The sequence below is a fragment of the Phycodurus eques genome, chromosome 1, assembly GCF_024500275.1.
Source record: "Phycodurus eques isolate BA_2022a chromosome 1, UOR_Pequ_1.1, whole genome shotgun sequence".
NCBI classification, from domain to species: Eukaryota; Metazoa; Chordata; class Actinopteri; order Syngnathiformes; family Syngnathidae; genus Phycodurus; species Phycodurus eques.
Genome location: NC_084525.1, coordinates 3,060,213 through 3,075,204, shown reverse-complemented (window position 1 = coordinate 3,075,204; position 14,992 = coordinate 3,060,213). Strand labels below are relative to the sequence as shown.

The following is a 14,992-nucleotide window of genomic DNA, read 5'->3' as shown; positions in this document are numbered from 1 at the left end:
TTATTTAAAGAGAAAGAAAATAAAGGATCAGGGAAGCGCAAAACGGTTCAAATGTATTTCGGTGCTAAGATGCTTGAATCTTACATGTTTCCTGCACCCTAAACAGCTGACCCCTACCTGTAAAATACCCTCAAAACAAAACCATCCTCCTTTTCTGAATCCAAATCTGCTTCATAATCGACAATACATGGACATGGAAAACGGATGTTGCCCGCCTCCCCCCTTTTGCACACACAGCAGCACAATTTCAGCTTGACAGAACCTTCACAATAAGAGCGTATTGTCCTGAAGAACGAGTAATGACAATAGACAGATAAAGGGAAGCCACGGCATTATCGAGCATTAAGCCACTGAGTACCAGAAGAAGCATTACAGAAAGAAGAAAGAGCAGCTGATGAAAGGGAGGGATGAGGAGGGACGGGGGGAGGGAGGGAGGGAAGAAAAAAATGACAGCAAGGTACAGAGAAAAGACTCAGCGGTGATAAAATGGAGCACTAATCCGGGCTACGACACAGGGATTAAATTGCTCTCTTGCTGCACAACGGTGGAGGTTAAGCAGGCTGACCATTCCCTAAAACGCCTCTCTTTTTCTCATCCCTTCTAATGGCATTAGAGAAGTGGAAGTCTTTAATCAGGGTTACGGACTGGAGAGAGTGTGTGGCTTCCGCAGAGCGCGCGCGCACACACAAATATGCAAGCCTGACTGGCTGTGATGCAGTGGAGCGTTTTGCTAAGAGAGGCTTGGATTTCTCAGAAGACAAAGAGAGTTTGCCTTGTTGCAGAATGTTACTTTTCCCCCCACACACGACATAACAAATATACATTTCCTGTCCATGGGTTTTCTTCAGTATGTTGAACTCTGGCCTTCCTGTGTGGAATTTGGGGGGGGGGGGAATTTCAGTTTGCACCCACATTCCATGCATGTTGAAGGCTGAATTGTCCATCGGCGAAAAGGTTGCCTGTCTCTACCTTAGCCTATGGGACCTGCAATTGGCTGGCTACCAGTCCATGAGGTACCCCGCCTCTCGCCCAAAGTCATCTTAGCATAAACTCCATCTCGACGTGAATGAGGCCAAGCAGGAGGAAAAAAAAATGTTTTGAAGTGCAGCAAAGTTTTACAGGTTTGGTTTGGTTTGTTTTTTCAGGGAAAGGGCTAAAAATTACATTTTGACACCTAACTTTTCCAGCCTAGGAAACCTTGCTCCGTTCTCTTTCCACCATTCTATATTATATTGTAATACAGTATTTATAACCAACGTTTCCTCTTCATTATGTAAAAATATTCTCGCAGCCAACCTTACTCTCACGTTATTGACCATTAAGAGACGGCGCGGCTCAGGTGCAAGTGGTCGTCTTTCCACCCGAAAGGTGTCGGGTTTGATGACGTCCTTGAGGGCTAAAGCGCTTTTGAGTGTTCGCCAAAGTAGAAGAGCTCATTTACCATTTGCGTTAAGGTTAGTCGGTAGATCATTCAGGGAGCAGACAGAAAAGGTTGGGCAAAACTATCCGTCCATTTTCTATTAAGAGCTTGTTCTATGCAGCCGATTTTGGGTAAAAGGTAGACCACACCATGGACTGGTTGCTAATCATCTTCATCACTTTACCCGCAGCCCATCGCTTGCTGCTGTTGCCGTAGCAACATCCGCATGCCTGCACTCCTGCCAAGGCCGCGCTGACATCTCTTATGAAGAAATGTCCGTACGTTCGTGGGAAAATGAGCTCGAACTGCAAACCAATTACAATAACCACGGCGAGGAGAGAGGAAGGACATGTAGCCACTTGAGTGAAAATGTCTTGTGTAAAGTCAATCAAGGAGAGGAGTACTCACCTCCGCACAGGTGGCGCGTTCTTAAAGGTGTCAACTGCCTGGAAAGAGAGGCCATGCTCGTGATTTCACCTCGAAAACGTTAGCCAAGAGCTAAAGCGACAGTGATTTTATGCCATCCGTGTCCTACTAGTGGCAGCTGCTGGAGCTTTTTTCTCCACCAGTGCCACGAGACTTTGTACAGTCATGGGGGGCAAAAAATGATTAGACCGCCCTTGTTTCTGCAGTTTCTTGTGCATTTTTAATGCCTGGTACAACTAAAGGTACTTTTGTTTGGACAAATATAATGATGAGAACAAAAATAGCTCAAAAGAGTTTAATACGAGACCTTATTTGAGATATCTAGAGATTTTTTTCCGAGGTTTTCATGATATTCACCAAAATCACTGGGACTGCAATTAACGTTCGGCATGTTAAATAGGACATAACGTATTATGGAATCAGCTAGCATTTTGGTCGTGTTCATTGTATTCTTCGGGTAATATACTGTACCTTTAGTGGCATCGGTCATTAAAATAAATGTAAACATCATTAACAAGTCACACCATTCTATTATATATTTTAACTCAATTATGATGTACAAATTATGAAGGGCATCTTTACCCTTTAAAAAGCCAAAAGTAAACTTGCTGTTTTAATTGTATTTTTATTTGAAATGTTTCTAAGCAGTTTTTTTTCCTTTTGTTTTTAAATGCTTTTAATCACGTAAAGCATATTGAGTCACCTTGTGTATCAAATGCGCTATATAAATACATTTGCTTTGCTTACTCCGGCTGTTTCCTACATAGAGTGGGCCTCTGAAGTGGCAGACATTTGCGACAAGGTGACGTTTTACAGTATTAGAACATACATTTGAGTACAATTTCAGTGAGCTTTTCTTCTTAAGTGCCTTCAACAGCAAAAATCTAATTCACTATTTTGTGCTGTTGTGTTAAGACACATAGGTTGATAGAAGTTGTATAAAAAAGCACGATTATTGTTACCTCCATCAAGGACACTTTCACCACTTTCTTTTACTTACTGAGCAGGATTACGAGCAACTAATTTCAATGAATCATTGAGGAGGAAGAACTTCATACAATCTGTGCATTTCCAGGGTTCTTCTTAAAGATAGATGATTTTTTATTTTATTTTTAAACATTTGACCTGTACGACAAGGACAAGGAACCGCAGGAGGATTTCTAGCTGTATTGAAGTTCAGTTAGTATGGTAGTAGGAATGATACCTTATTACGTTTTATATTGCTACAAGCAAATATAAAGGCAGATGGATATGATAGAAGGTGTTAATTTGTATTAGTAGCTAATGTCAAACAGCCCTCTCATTTTAGCACATTTTTGAAAACAATCTTACCAATCTCAAGAAGACGTAAACTCACAGTCGTGGCAGTGGAGACTCCAGTGTGTTACAACACTTTCGATCTTATTCTGGGTCCCAATAGTGGTTACTCTATACACTTGTACACTTGACAGTTACGAATGTTACAATTACCTGTCGAGTTAATATAAGCTTTCGAACACTGCTTCAATACATAATTATCATAAGTTGACCGTTGCTCTGAAAAGGATTGTGTTCACCCTGAGAGTTTCAAATGTACGACACTCGCATTCAATTGGACACTATGGATCAACCTCGGCAGTGCACGCGCTCGTCTTTATCCCGAAAAACTATTTACGATTTGTAAGGTGGAAGAAATCGATACAGTACACATTATAGTGCAGCTGACAAGAGCAGAAGCTTTTTTTTTTTTTTTTAATGGCAATCATTTCAAACTAGCCCGAAAAAACAGTCGACAATGCCAGCATGTGACATTGAATCGGCGATTTCATCTCATTGTACAACTACGGCTTTCTAGCGTGGATTCTGTTAAGCAACTGAATACAGACAATGCCGGAATAAACCAGGAAGAGTTTAATAAAATCAAATAACGGTATACAATGCAGGCCTGGTGTACTCAAGTCACGGCCATGATGAACCAAACATCCTACAGGAAACAGAAAAACACAAATCTTGAAAGTGACCCGTCTGAATAATAATGCTGAGTACAATCCCCAATCATTCATCTTTTTTAAATGTATTTATTTATTTTAAATCGCTACACAAACAGCAGAAATCTGGACGCAAACTGAAGTTGACATTCATGTGCGCATGAAAGAGTCATGAATGCAACTTAACCCTTTCAATAGGGCAAACAGCTGCTACCGATCTGGTAAAAGATTGCTTTGAAGGTCTATTGAGCCCGACCGCAAACCCACTATTGACTCTTTTTTTCGTTCTGTGTAAAATGGAGCAGTGCACAATTATAGCCGGATGTCAATGGATGGTACTGTAGATAAATAGTATAAAAGAACAATAAACAACAAGCCATGCTAACAGCAACTTAAATCTTCCATAATTCAACACAAGCTTGCGACAGTAGATGATGCTCTTAGTCAGAAAAGCTTCCATTCGCCTTCTTCATCCATGGTTGACCAGGTAGTTCTAAAAGAAAACGAGGAAAAGTCATTGAGAATGAGGTAAAAAAAATCTCTTGATCTGCTATGCTGCATATCACTGGGTGGATTCATAATTAATGCAAAAATGTCAACAGAGCAAAAATATAAACTTGGATACACTGTATAAAAATGCCTTTGCATTATAAAGGAAAACAGAAATCTCCGATCATTTTTACATATTACACAAACATTAAACTGCATTGCGTTTTCCAATACTGTGCTGAAGCACAGTTGAATTCCTACAAATGAAAGCTGAAAAAAGGCATACAATTAGCAACTTTCTTCTAATTATTTTTGACTCCGAGCAACGTTTTGTGTGTGGCCGTAATACTTTATGGGAGCCCGTCAAAAACGAGATGAGACATCTCCAGGGGTTTATCCTAATAAAAAAAATGGTATGAGGTAGCAGTTATAATACAGTATATAACTGGCGGGTAGAACAATCACATTGACTACACTGCACGTCGTGCTAGAGTCCACCTCTTCCATCCGAGCACTCCCAATGAAGTTTGCTGTGCTTGAAAAGGGCACGGAGCATTCACACTATGACTCAACGGCGCAAGTTGCATGCTGTAAGTGTATACACGCGAAGAAAGAAATCCCATTTGGCTTACACATGACCTCGAAACATTGTTTAACTATTACAAAACACATTTTGCGGACAGTTACTAGACAACTTTTAGTTTGCCAATGAAGAAGAAACCTTCAGTTTTATAGTATTTTACAGTTGCAACTTGCATGGCCAACTCCAAAAACTTTATTTAAAAAAAATAAATTCAATAAAATATCTGTTCGATAGAGGGCGAGACGATCATTTCACGAGACAAAACGCTGGAAAAATCAATCTGAAAAATGCTAAATATGAGTGAGCTTTTGTAGAAAGACAAACTATTGGAAAGCACCACAGAACCAATTTTAAAGTTTCTGATAAAAGTCTTCAAAACAGCTATGAAAGGCAAGAATATTGCAACGGTATTTGTTTATTTATCGACTGGAGACTAGAGAAGAAAAAGAAATTGATCTCTTTGGGAATACAGATTTGAACCAGGGTGTGATGACAAAAGAGGCATAAAAAAATGAGAGGGAGATGAAATGAGTGGCAAAGGGACTTGTAAAGAGATGGCGGGTAGAAAATGGACCGGCTTTGATAATGCAGCGGCTTGGATGCAACAAAAAAACGTTGAAACCCCCCCCCACGCTGTCAACCCTCTCTTATCCCAGCTGGGGGGCTTCGAGTGCGTGAACGTGGACGTGGCAAAACGCAGACGGAACGAGCGATGAGGATTTCTATGGAACACAATGCAAGCGCATGTTGAATTGTTATCGGGGCGCCCCGTTGGACAATGTCGAAGGAGGTCAATCGCAGACTGCTGGAAAGGTCAAGGTTCACTCTGTGAGGTGTACAAAAATGTCTCCCTATGGAGGTAATTTTGAGTACCCTCCCCTCCATGTCTCCACAGCCCTGAACTCTTTTGTTTCTTGGTTGGAAACCACGATGTGTCTCCACGAGCTTGATGAAAGAGGCTCAAGATTTGGTCGTTTGATAGCACGCGGCAGAGCAACAAAAGGCCGAACAGAAAAGAGGAAGAAAAGTGGAGGGATAATGGTGGATGGGGACAGAAAGAATGTTGGCTGATAAAGAGAATGGAAAATGAAAAAGAATAAAGGCTCTGCACGTATCACAACAGAGGGATAAAATGATGAAGGTAGGCATATTTTATTTACGAGTCAAAGAAGGGTACACGTTGTGGCACATGTCAGAACATATTTGCAATATGTTGTCTACGTAAAGACGTCTTCCAATGTCCTAATAGTCATTTTCCAGCGTCAACAGGGTCTTTGGGTACAAAACAGATGTTTACATTTACTGGCATGGATGAAGGGTTTCCACTTTCCCTTGATTCATTATACGGATGATATTACCATATGCGTTTTCTGGAAACTAGTGAATGCGCATTTAGAATAACGTGCAGTTTTCAAAATGTCTATAAAATTTGGCTTGCTAAATTTGCAGTGTTTCCTGCAGTATTGTGGTTCATCCTTTCCATCCCCGCTAGATCGTGGAGTTTTATTACTCCTTACAAACATTTATCTTCTACATATATATAAATATATGTATTATATAAATATAAAGGAAGCCCCTCCCACTACAGCCAGCACCAGGTACCCGACCCCGAGACCAGGCAGGGACAAAAAACCCACAGCAGGTCCCCCTGCGAACTGCAGCCGGACGCCAGGACCGGAGAGAAGAGGAGGAAGCAGGCCCGAGGAGCGACAGTGGGCCACCACCGCCCTCCACCAGCAGCTGGAATGGGGGACCACGAAATTGCATTATAAATACTACTGTGAAAAGTCACCTTCTCTTAATAAGAATCTGCGAACAGAAAATCCTGACAAAATTTAAGCTCATATCTTTTCCAAATGCTCTCCTTCAGCCACTTGTGCGCAACTTTCTTTCTTCTTCCTGAGTTCAATGAGGCATAGCAGCAGGCAGCACGTCGTGCACCATCATGAATCTTCTTTTCCTTTGGGCTCGTCCCTTTAGGGGTCGCAACGGCGCGTCGTCCTTTTCCACGTAAGCCTATCTCCTGCATCCTTCTCTCGAACACCAACTGCCCTCACGTCTTCCCTCACGACATCCATCCACCTTCTCTTTGGTCTTCCTCTCGCTCTCTTCCCTGGCAGCTCCATCCTCACCATCCTTCTACCAATATACTCACTATTTCTCCTCTGGACGTGTCCAAACCATCCGAGTCTGCTCTCTCTAACTTTGTCTCCAAAACATTGAACCTCGGCTGTCCCTCTGAGTAGCTCATTTCTAATTTCATCCAACCGGATCACTCCGAGAGCGAACCTCAACATCTTCATTTCCGCCACCTCCAGCGCTGCTGCCTGTCGTCTCTTCAGTGCCACTGTCTCTAATCCGTCCATCATGGCTGGCCTCACCACTGTTTTATAAACTTTGCCCTTCATCCGAGCAGAGACTCTTCTGTCACATAACACACCTGACACCTTCCTCCACCCGTTCCAACCTGTTTGGAGCCGTTTCTTCACTTCCGGACCACACTCACTATTGCTCTGGACTGTTGACCCCAAGTATTTCAAGTCCTCCAGCCTTGCTATCTCTTCTCCCTGAAGCCTCAGACTTCCCCCACCACCCGTCTCACTCATGCACATATATTCTGTTTTACTTCGGCTAATCTTCATTCCTCCTCTTTCCACTGCATGCCTCCATCTTTCTAACTGTTCCTCCACCTGCTCCCTGCTTCCACTGCAGATCACGTCATCTGCAAACATCATGGGCCGCGGGGATTCCAGTCTAACCTCATCTGTCAGCCTGTCCATCACCACTGCAAACAGGAAGGGGCTTAGGGCTGATCCCTGATGCAGTGCCAGCTCCACATTAAATTCATCTGCCACACCTACAGCACACCTCACCACTGTTCTGCTGCCCTCGTACAAGTCCTGTATTATTCTAACATACTCCTCTGCCACTCCAGACTTCCGCATGCACTACCACAGTTCCTCTCTGAGTAACGAAGCTTATTTCCATGGCGGCATCAAGCTATGACATATCGAGCGAGTGATGTGACATAAAGCAGAGCCAGTTTAACTTTCACATACGCCTTCCATGTTTGATCACGTTTTGCTAGCACAGCACCATTTATCTGCAGATTTTGGCAAATGTGATGTCAACGTTCAATTTTCCCGTTCTGCCTGGCGCTTTATGCCCCCAGCTGTCAACCATTCGACTTTCTATCATTTTCTCTCATGTGCACTACTACTTCCTCCCTGTTGTTTCTTCAATTCTGTGGTGTTTTCTAGCTTACATTTTCCTCTATTTAATTGATTCTACTTTAGACATGTCATGAACACACGTATCTCTCTCTCGGTGCAATCATTATGTTTTTTCCGCTAACCAGTTTTCATTGCATTTCACACCTGTTTGTCCCTTATTTCAATCCCATTTTGTATTCTTAATCTTTTCATTTCATGGCTTCATTATTGCGAAGCACACTAGCCATGCTCACGTGATCTCAGTAACAGCACGATTCTTGCAGCCCAAAAAAAAAAAAAGACGATCAAATATGTGTTAAAAAAAAGAAAATACGTATTATTATTAGATTCACGCAGTGGTTGTTTGGTAAAAGTCAGCATGTACTGAAGTAGGACATAAAGAAATATTAAAAAGGATATCAGCAAAAACAGAAGGTGTTTGTTATGAAAGTGGAACTACCAGCACTTGATTGAAGTATTTTAACTTTTCCGGTATACTCTGGTTTCCACACAGCAAGAAATCTAAATTTTAAACATAGTACGTCTCATAAAGAGAAGCCACTTTTAGCGGTATCGCTCGGTATGCTCCCTCAGCATCTTATGTGTTATGTCGCATGTTTTTTTTTTAATAGGATTTCATTGCAATTGCAAAGTCAATATTTGCTCAGGCGGCACGGTGGTCAACTGGTTAGAACATCTGCCCACAGTTCTGACGACCTGGGTTCAAGTCCGGCCTCGCCTGCGTGGAGTTTGCATGTTCTCACCGTGCCTGCGTGGCTTTTCTCCGGGTCCTCCAGTTTCCTCCCACATCCCAAAAACATGCACGATAGGTTAATTGAAGAGTCTAAATTGTCCGCAAGTGTGAATGTGAATGCAAATGGTTTGTTTCAATGTGCCCTGCGATTGGCTGGCGACCAGTTCAGGGTGTACACCGCCTCCTGCCCGCAGTGAGCTGGGATGGGCTCCAGCACGCCCGCGACGCTCGTGAGGATAAGCGGTACGGAAGATGAATGAATATTTGCCCAACTGTTAGCCATTGCTGCATACAACAATTATTGACTGAAAAGACCAGAAACATTCAGTAGATCACAAGAGTAAAAAACTAACACAAATAAATGACTGTCCTTTTTTGCAACGTGGCAGAGTCAACAGAGAAATGTCTAACAGCATGGTAGCTGACAAATGTGGCCAATCAAGTCCTCCCACAACATACGGTACCATAGCATGGCTGTCAGGAAACAAAGTTTAATTGCTGGGACAACTAATCTATGGCATAGAATCCTAGGGTAGACTATATATTCGTCATCTAGTTTTGTAATGATAAACCGCAATTTTGCGGATTCTTTTAGTTTTTACATAATGTTGGTAACTGCACAACAAATCAACTTAGCAAGCAGCAAAAACGTAATGTAGTAGACAGCAAGCATGAATTCTGATCATTTGGCAATTTAAATCTATCTTATTATTTTCGTGTGGACATACAAGATGTTGTATTTGTACGGTTACAGTTTTTTATTCAAATGACAATCACATATTTGTACTTTGGGTAGGTATTTTCTTGTCTTTGTTGAAATTACTGCATTTTAAAATACCAACTTTTTTTGTAAGTCTCGTCTGTGCATCTGTAACATTTAGGAGTCTGTCTGTTCTTTCTTCCCTCCATCTTCAGTGTGAGCCAAGCAACTGACACTGATCTGCATCTGATCTGATGAGTTTGGCCCTAAATGACTCCAGAACAGCAACAGACTCTGCAGATGAAAGCGTGGTCCATTCGTTTGCATGTCGGGATGCAGATAACTGCTCGGAGAATCCCGCTGAGTGACTGGATGGTGCGTTTGAGTTATACATCACCAATGGATGTCAAGCTCAGCCTCCCTGAGGATAATGACTAGAAGAGCTTGTCTGTGTCATCCATCTCTACAGGGTCTGTGTGATTTAGTATACAGTACATACACAAGCATCATTTTGTACAGGTTGTAGTGTCACTGAAGAAAGACCACCGCGATGTGCAGACTTGTCTCTTACCCTGCTGTGAAGCTGATAAAAAAAAAAACTGCTTGTGTGGGAGTTTCAAACACAAGAAAACACAGTGCCTTGAAAAAGTATTCATACCCTTTAAACTTTTTCACATTTTGTGAACTTACAATCACAAACTTGAATGTATCTTGTTCGCATTTTATGTGACAGACCAACACAAATTTGCACATAATTATGAAGTGGAACGTAAAAGACAGACGGTTTTCAAAATTTTACGCGAATATGAATCTGAAAAGTGTGGTGTGCATTTGTATACAGCCCCTTGCACTCTGATACCCCTAAATACAATCAGCTGCCTTCAGAAGTAAACAGAGTCCACCTGTGGGAAATTTATTCTCAGTATGAATACATGTGTTTTGTGACGGCCTCAGCGGTTTGTTAGAGAACAAGTGAACAACAGCATCATGAACACCAAGGAACTCACCAGACAGGTGAGAGATATAGTTGTGCAGACGTTTATAGCAGGGTTGGGTTATGAAAAATATGTCAAGCTGTGAACATATTTAGGAACGCCATTCAATCTATCATCCAGAAATGGAAAAGGTACGGCAGAACTGCAAACCTACCAAGACACGGCCTTGCACCTAAACTGACAGAGCAAGGGAGGAGTGCACTAGTTGTGCCTGGATCACACTACAAGACAAATTTGGTCTTTCCCGATTGCACTAGGTCACACTACTGCCATCAAATCTTGCCGTTTCTCGGGCAGACAAGTTGGCAACACTACACGACATTTATGCCGATAGCACCGTATCCCGTCTTTTACGATCACTGGGCTTTAACTTGTCAAATCATGTTGGAGAGGTGGAAGCAGAAAACGTTTCACCGGTTAATGTGACCGGATACACTCGTTACTATGGCGACGACAACATCAATGCGCCGCCTCAATTTATTATTTCAGTGTCTGTGCATGTGAGTGAGTGTGGGGGGGACAAAATGAGGAAAAACGCGTGGTGTTCGTCACTGGTGTTCGAGAGAGAACGTCCATTCAAGGATTGCTAGAGGTATGTTAATACGATAGCAGGCAACAAAACGATATGTAGCCTAGCAAGCTAGTGCTAGCACATACGCTTGTACGTAAGCATGGCGGCGTTCCGTCGACTCATGCTTTAAAGCTTTGGTAAACATTGGTTTGTGCATGTGAATAAATGTTGACAACGGCAAGCATGGGAGATGATGCGCTGGTCACATTACGCAATCCTATCGGTCGAGATCAAGGTGCGCTGTCGGAGAGTTGTCGCTGATATGTCACACTACACGGAAGATACCCCCCCCCCTCCCCCCCAAAAAATAAAGAAATTAATTAATTAATTAAAAAAAATCACACTTGCTAGACTTTTCATTTTGCCGTCATAGGGCCAAATCGTTGGTCGTGGATTTTGTCACACTTCGAGATGTTTTGTCGTTCCCGACAAACTGTCGGGCTCGATCTTGGAAATCGCCCGCGATAGCAAATCGGGCCAATATCGGGACTAAAATCCTGTAGTCTGATCTAGGCATTAGAGAAGCAGCCAAGAGGCCAATGGTCACTGTGGAGGAGCTGCAGAAATCCACAGCTCAGGTGGCAGAATCTGTCTCCACAAATGGTACCTTTACCGAAGAGTGGCAAGAAGAAAGCCATTGTGGAAAGGAAGGCATAAGAAGTCCCGTTTGCATTTTGCCAAAAGCCATGTAGGGGACACTGCAAACATGTGGAAGAAGGTGCTTTGGTCAGTTGAGATCAATGTTGAATTTCTTGGGCCGAAATGCAAACCCTAAACACCCCACCCCCCACTGTGAAACACGGGGGTGGTGCTGTGGGGATGCTTTTCTTCAACAGAGTTGATGGGAAGTTGGATGGAGCTAAATACAATCCAGGGCAATCTTGGAAGAACCTGTTGGAGGTTGCAAAAGACTTGAGACCAGGAAGGAGGTTCATCTTCCAGCAATAAAATGACCCTGTACATAAAGCCAACGCTTCAATGGAATGGTGTGGATCAAAGGATATTAATGTGATAGAATGGCTCAGTCAAAGTCCAGCCCTAAATCCCATTGCGCATCCGTGGCGAGACTTGAAAATTGCTGTTCACAGATGCTGTGCATCCAATCTGGCTGAGTTTGAGCTCCTTTCCAAAGAATAGGCACATATTTCAGTGTCTAGATGTGCTCAACTGCTTGAGACATACCCCAAAAGACTTGCAGCTGTAATTGCAGCGAAAGGTGGTGCTACAAAGAATGACGCAGATGGCACAATTCCTGCAGGTGATCAGGTGGCCAAATACTTTGGGCTATATAGTTTATCGAGGGGACATATTCGTGTCGCTGAGCAAACAGAACGGCTTCGCTATGTTTGGACACATTCAAATTCAAATACCTCCACTAGATACAGTACATTTTGAAAAAGCAACTGTTCAATATTCGGTCTTATCTCTTTTTCTTTACATATTCCCTCTTTTTATGAACTTCAAGCACAGGCAGTGACGCGTGTATCTAGCTGCTCCTTTGAATAATACAACCCTGGCTCCAAATGAGCAATGTGAAAAGCTAAAAAGAAGCACTCAAAGGGTATATTTAACTTTGAGTGCTTCAAATCAAACTTATAACTGAATATAATACAAAAACATTTGGCTTTAGTACATACAGCATACACTACTCACAAAAGTTAGTAATAGTCAGCTTTTGAGTGAAAATTCAGGATGGCCCTAAAGTGCGCTATAACCTTTACAGGTGAGTTTATTTGACCTTGAACTTTTGAATGTTCAACTTCACACAACTTACTCTTCGCTAACAATGGGCTTAATGGCAAAATTCACAACAGGTGTTTGATCCATGACTCGACAGATACATTTAGTGGCTTAATTAGAATTGGTATTTAAAAGTCCTCTTCATCACGCTGTTCACATTTTGTCCTCAGGACCAAAACAACACCAAACAATTCATCAACAGTACCTCACCATTGCAAGGCTTCGCACGTGATGTTCTCAGAGGGAGCTTAAAGTTTCGCAGAGTGTAATCAGCAGGTTGCAAAAGAGAGACTGGAAGCGTCACACAAAGGCATATGTACGGTATGTAGAATTGCAATTATATACTAATGCTACAACATTAATGTCAATTGCTTATTTTTGGATCTCACCTCTATCTTCATTTCCAGTCCAATTATTTTGAGTGTGTATCTACAAAAAGAACTTCAGAAAAATATAAATTCAGGAAACTGGAAAACATGGATTGTTTTTACTTTATACATACATACATACATACACTTATTTTCAGTGTCCAACCTAAATTGAAAGTCTCCAAAATTTCAGTTTTTTTATTCTTTAATTTCCATCGTTAATTTGGAATTAAAAAATATATATATATATATATATATATATATATGTATTGAAATAATGAGGCACATTTATCTTTAGAAGAGAGTTAATAACATAAATGAATTAATTTATATACGTACGAAAACAATTATCTAATATTTGGAATGTCCGTGGCGATTTGACCGAATATTTAATCAGATAATTGAGGATTTTCATCCTAAACGCAACATTTTACGACGTGCTGCTTACCCTCTTTGCTGCATTGATACATTGCATGTATTCTTTGGCCAGCTCTGAACATCTTAAAGTTTGCTGTCCATTCATCTTGTAGCATGATAATATCTGAGCCTGCAGGTCAGGACATACGGCGTCGGTACTCCGAGACCTGCGACAAACATAAGACAAACATTGTTATAATTCTAAATAATCAGGAGTATTGCTTTTAAATCATTCCCTGGCATGTACAAATCCATTCCTCATACATACCATACACCTTTATATTGTATATTCATGTATTCACCTTTAATTTCACTTGGTAGTAGCATTTTCCCATAGTTTCCATTATAGGATCCTAAAACAGCTGACCCGAATTGTCACACTTTAAGGTACCACCGTTTCAAGCCTGATCAGGGTTGGCAGACCCAAACTGTATTTTGGTAAGCTAATCGTTGCCTTTTAATAGAAATTTGGCGATAAAATTAGTGTGTATGGTATTACATCTGTATTTATATTTTATTTTAATATTTAATATTTGAATGGTTATTTTTCGTTATGTGTTACACACCTTTTTAGAGTACAATAGGTCTCAGCCCCCGTCTTCACGGGACATGAATTTCAACGTTTCATTTCACTCGCATTGATTACATTTTTGTGATTCTTTTGTGTCATATGTTATGGACAAAAAGAAAAGAAAAAAAAAATCAGTTGTGCTGAAGCAAGTACTTTATAAATTGAGGTTGAACAAAGATGAAAAGAAAATGTCGTTTACGCCCACGGCAACCCATTTTAGCAACTGATGGTGTGGATGGTATGTGCTTCACTGCAAATCATGCAATTAGTGCTAAATCACATTTAATTGAGAGGAAAGGATCATTCTGATCAAATACAGCAGAAAAACTGTGCTTTGAGAGATTGAATTAGCCACGCTTAATTAGCTATGTGGGTTCTATAATAATTGGTTTTAGCTCATCTATCTGTGTGATTGTTAACTATGACAGGCTTACTGCCCGGGTGCGTCCTTCTAATGGAGACTGACTGATTGAAGCAGAAAACAAGTTATGCACTTGTAGTGTACACACACAGCAGTCGCACAGCCCATGTGCATCCTATACAGTGCATGGTCGGCGAACATACACACACCCGACATGCCCACACGTCCAATTAGTGCAAACATACCGCAACACTGTGAAGAGTGTTTAACTCCAAATTTAATTGGAAAACAAATTGAAGGTTCCTTTAGTTTCATATCCAAAGGCTGGCCCAAGCATTATAATTACACCATATCCATGTCCATGCGTGCAATGTACATTATATCTTCAACCACACAACAGTTAAGTTCATCAATTCAC

The 14,992-nt window shown here is 41.5% G+C and overlaps 1 protein-coding gene across 6 annotated transcripts in view; it reads right to left on the bottom strand.

Moving 5' to 3' along the window:
* Nucleotides 1–3,721: 3,721 nt before the first annotated feature.
* Nucleotides 3,722–14,992, bottom strand: part of LOC133400191 (MICOS complex subunit mic25a-like) — a 39,137-nt gene continuing 27,866 nt past the window's right edge. For 3 of the 6 annotated variants that reach the window (XM_061672634.1, XM_061672643.1, XM_061672608.1), the window contains 2 exons: nucleotides 13,674–13,809; nucleotides 3,722–4,306 (listed from right to left, as the gene is read on the bottom strand). In XM_061672634.1, the coding sequence (XP_061528618.1) occupies nucleotides 4,283–4,306; nucleotides 13,674–13,809 (160 nt within the window). In that variant the 3' untranslated portion in view covers nucleotides 3,722–4,282. Of the gene's footprint in view, nucleotides 4,307–11,466; nucleotides 13,149–13,246; nucleotides 13,299–13,673; nucleotides 13,810–14,992 lie in introns of those variants that run through there. The other 3 variants (XM_061672617.1, XM_061672626.1, XM_061672652.1) reach the window with 3 other exon arrangements.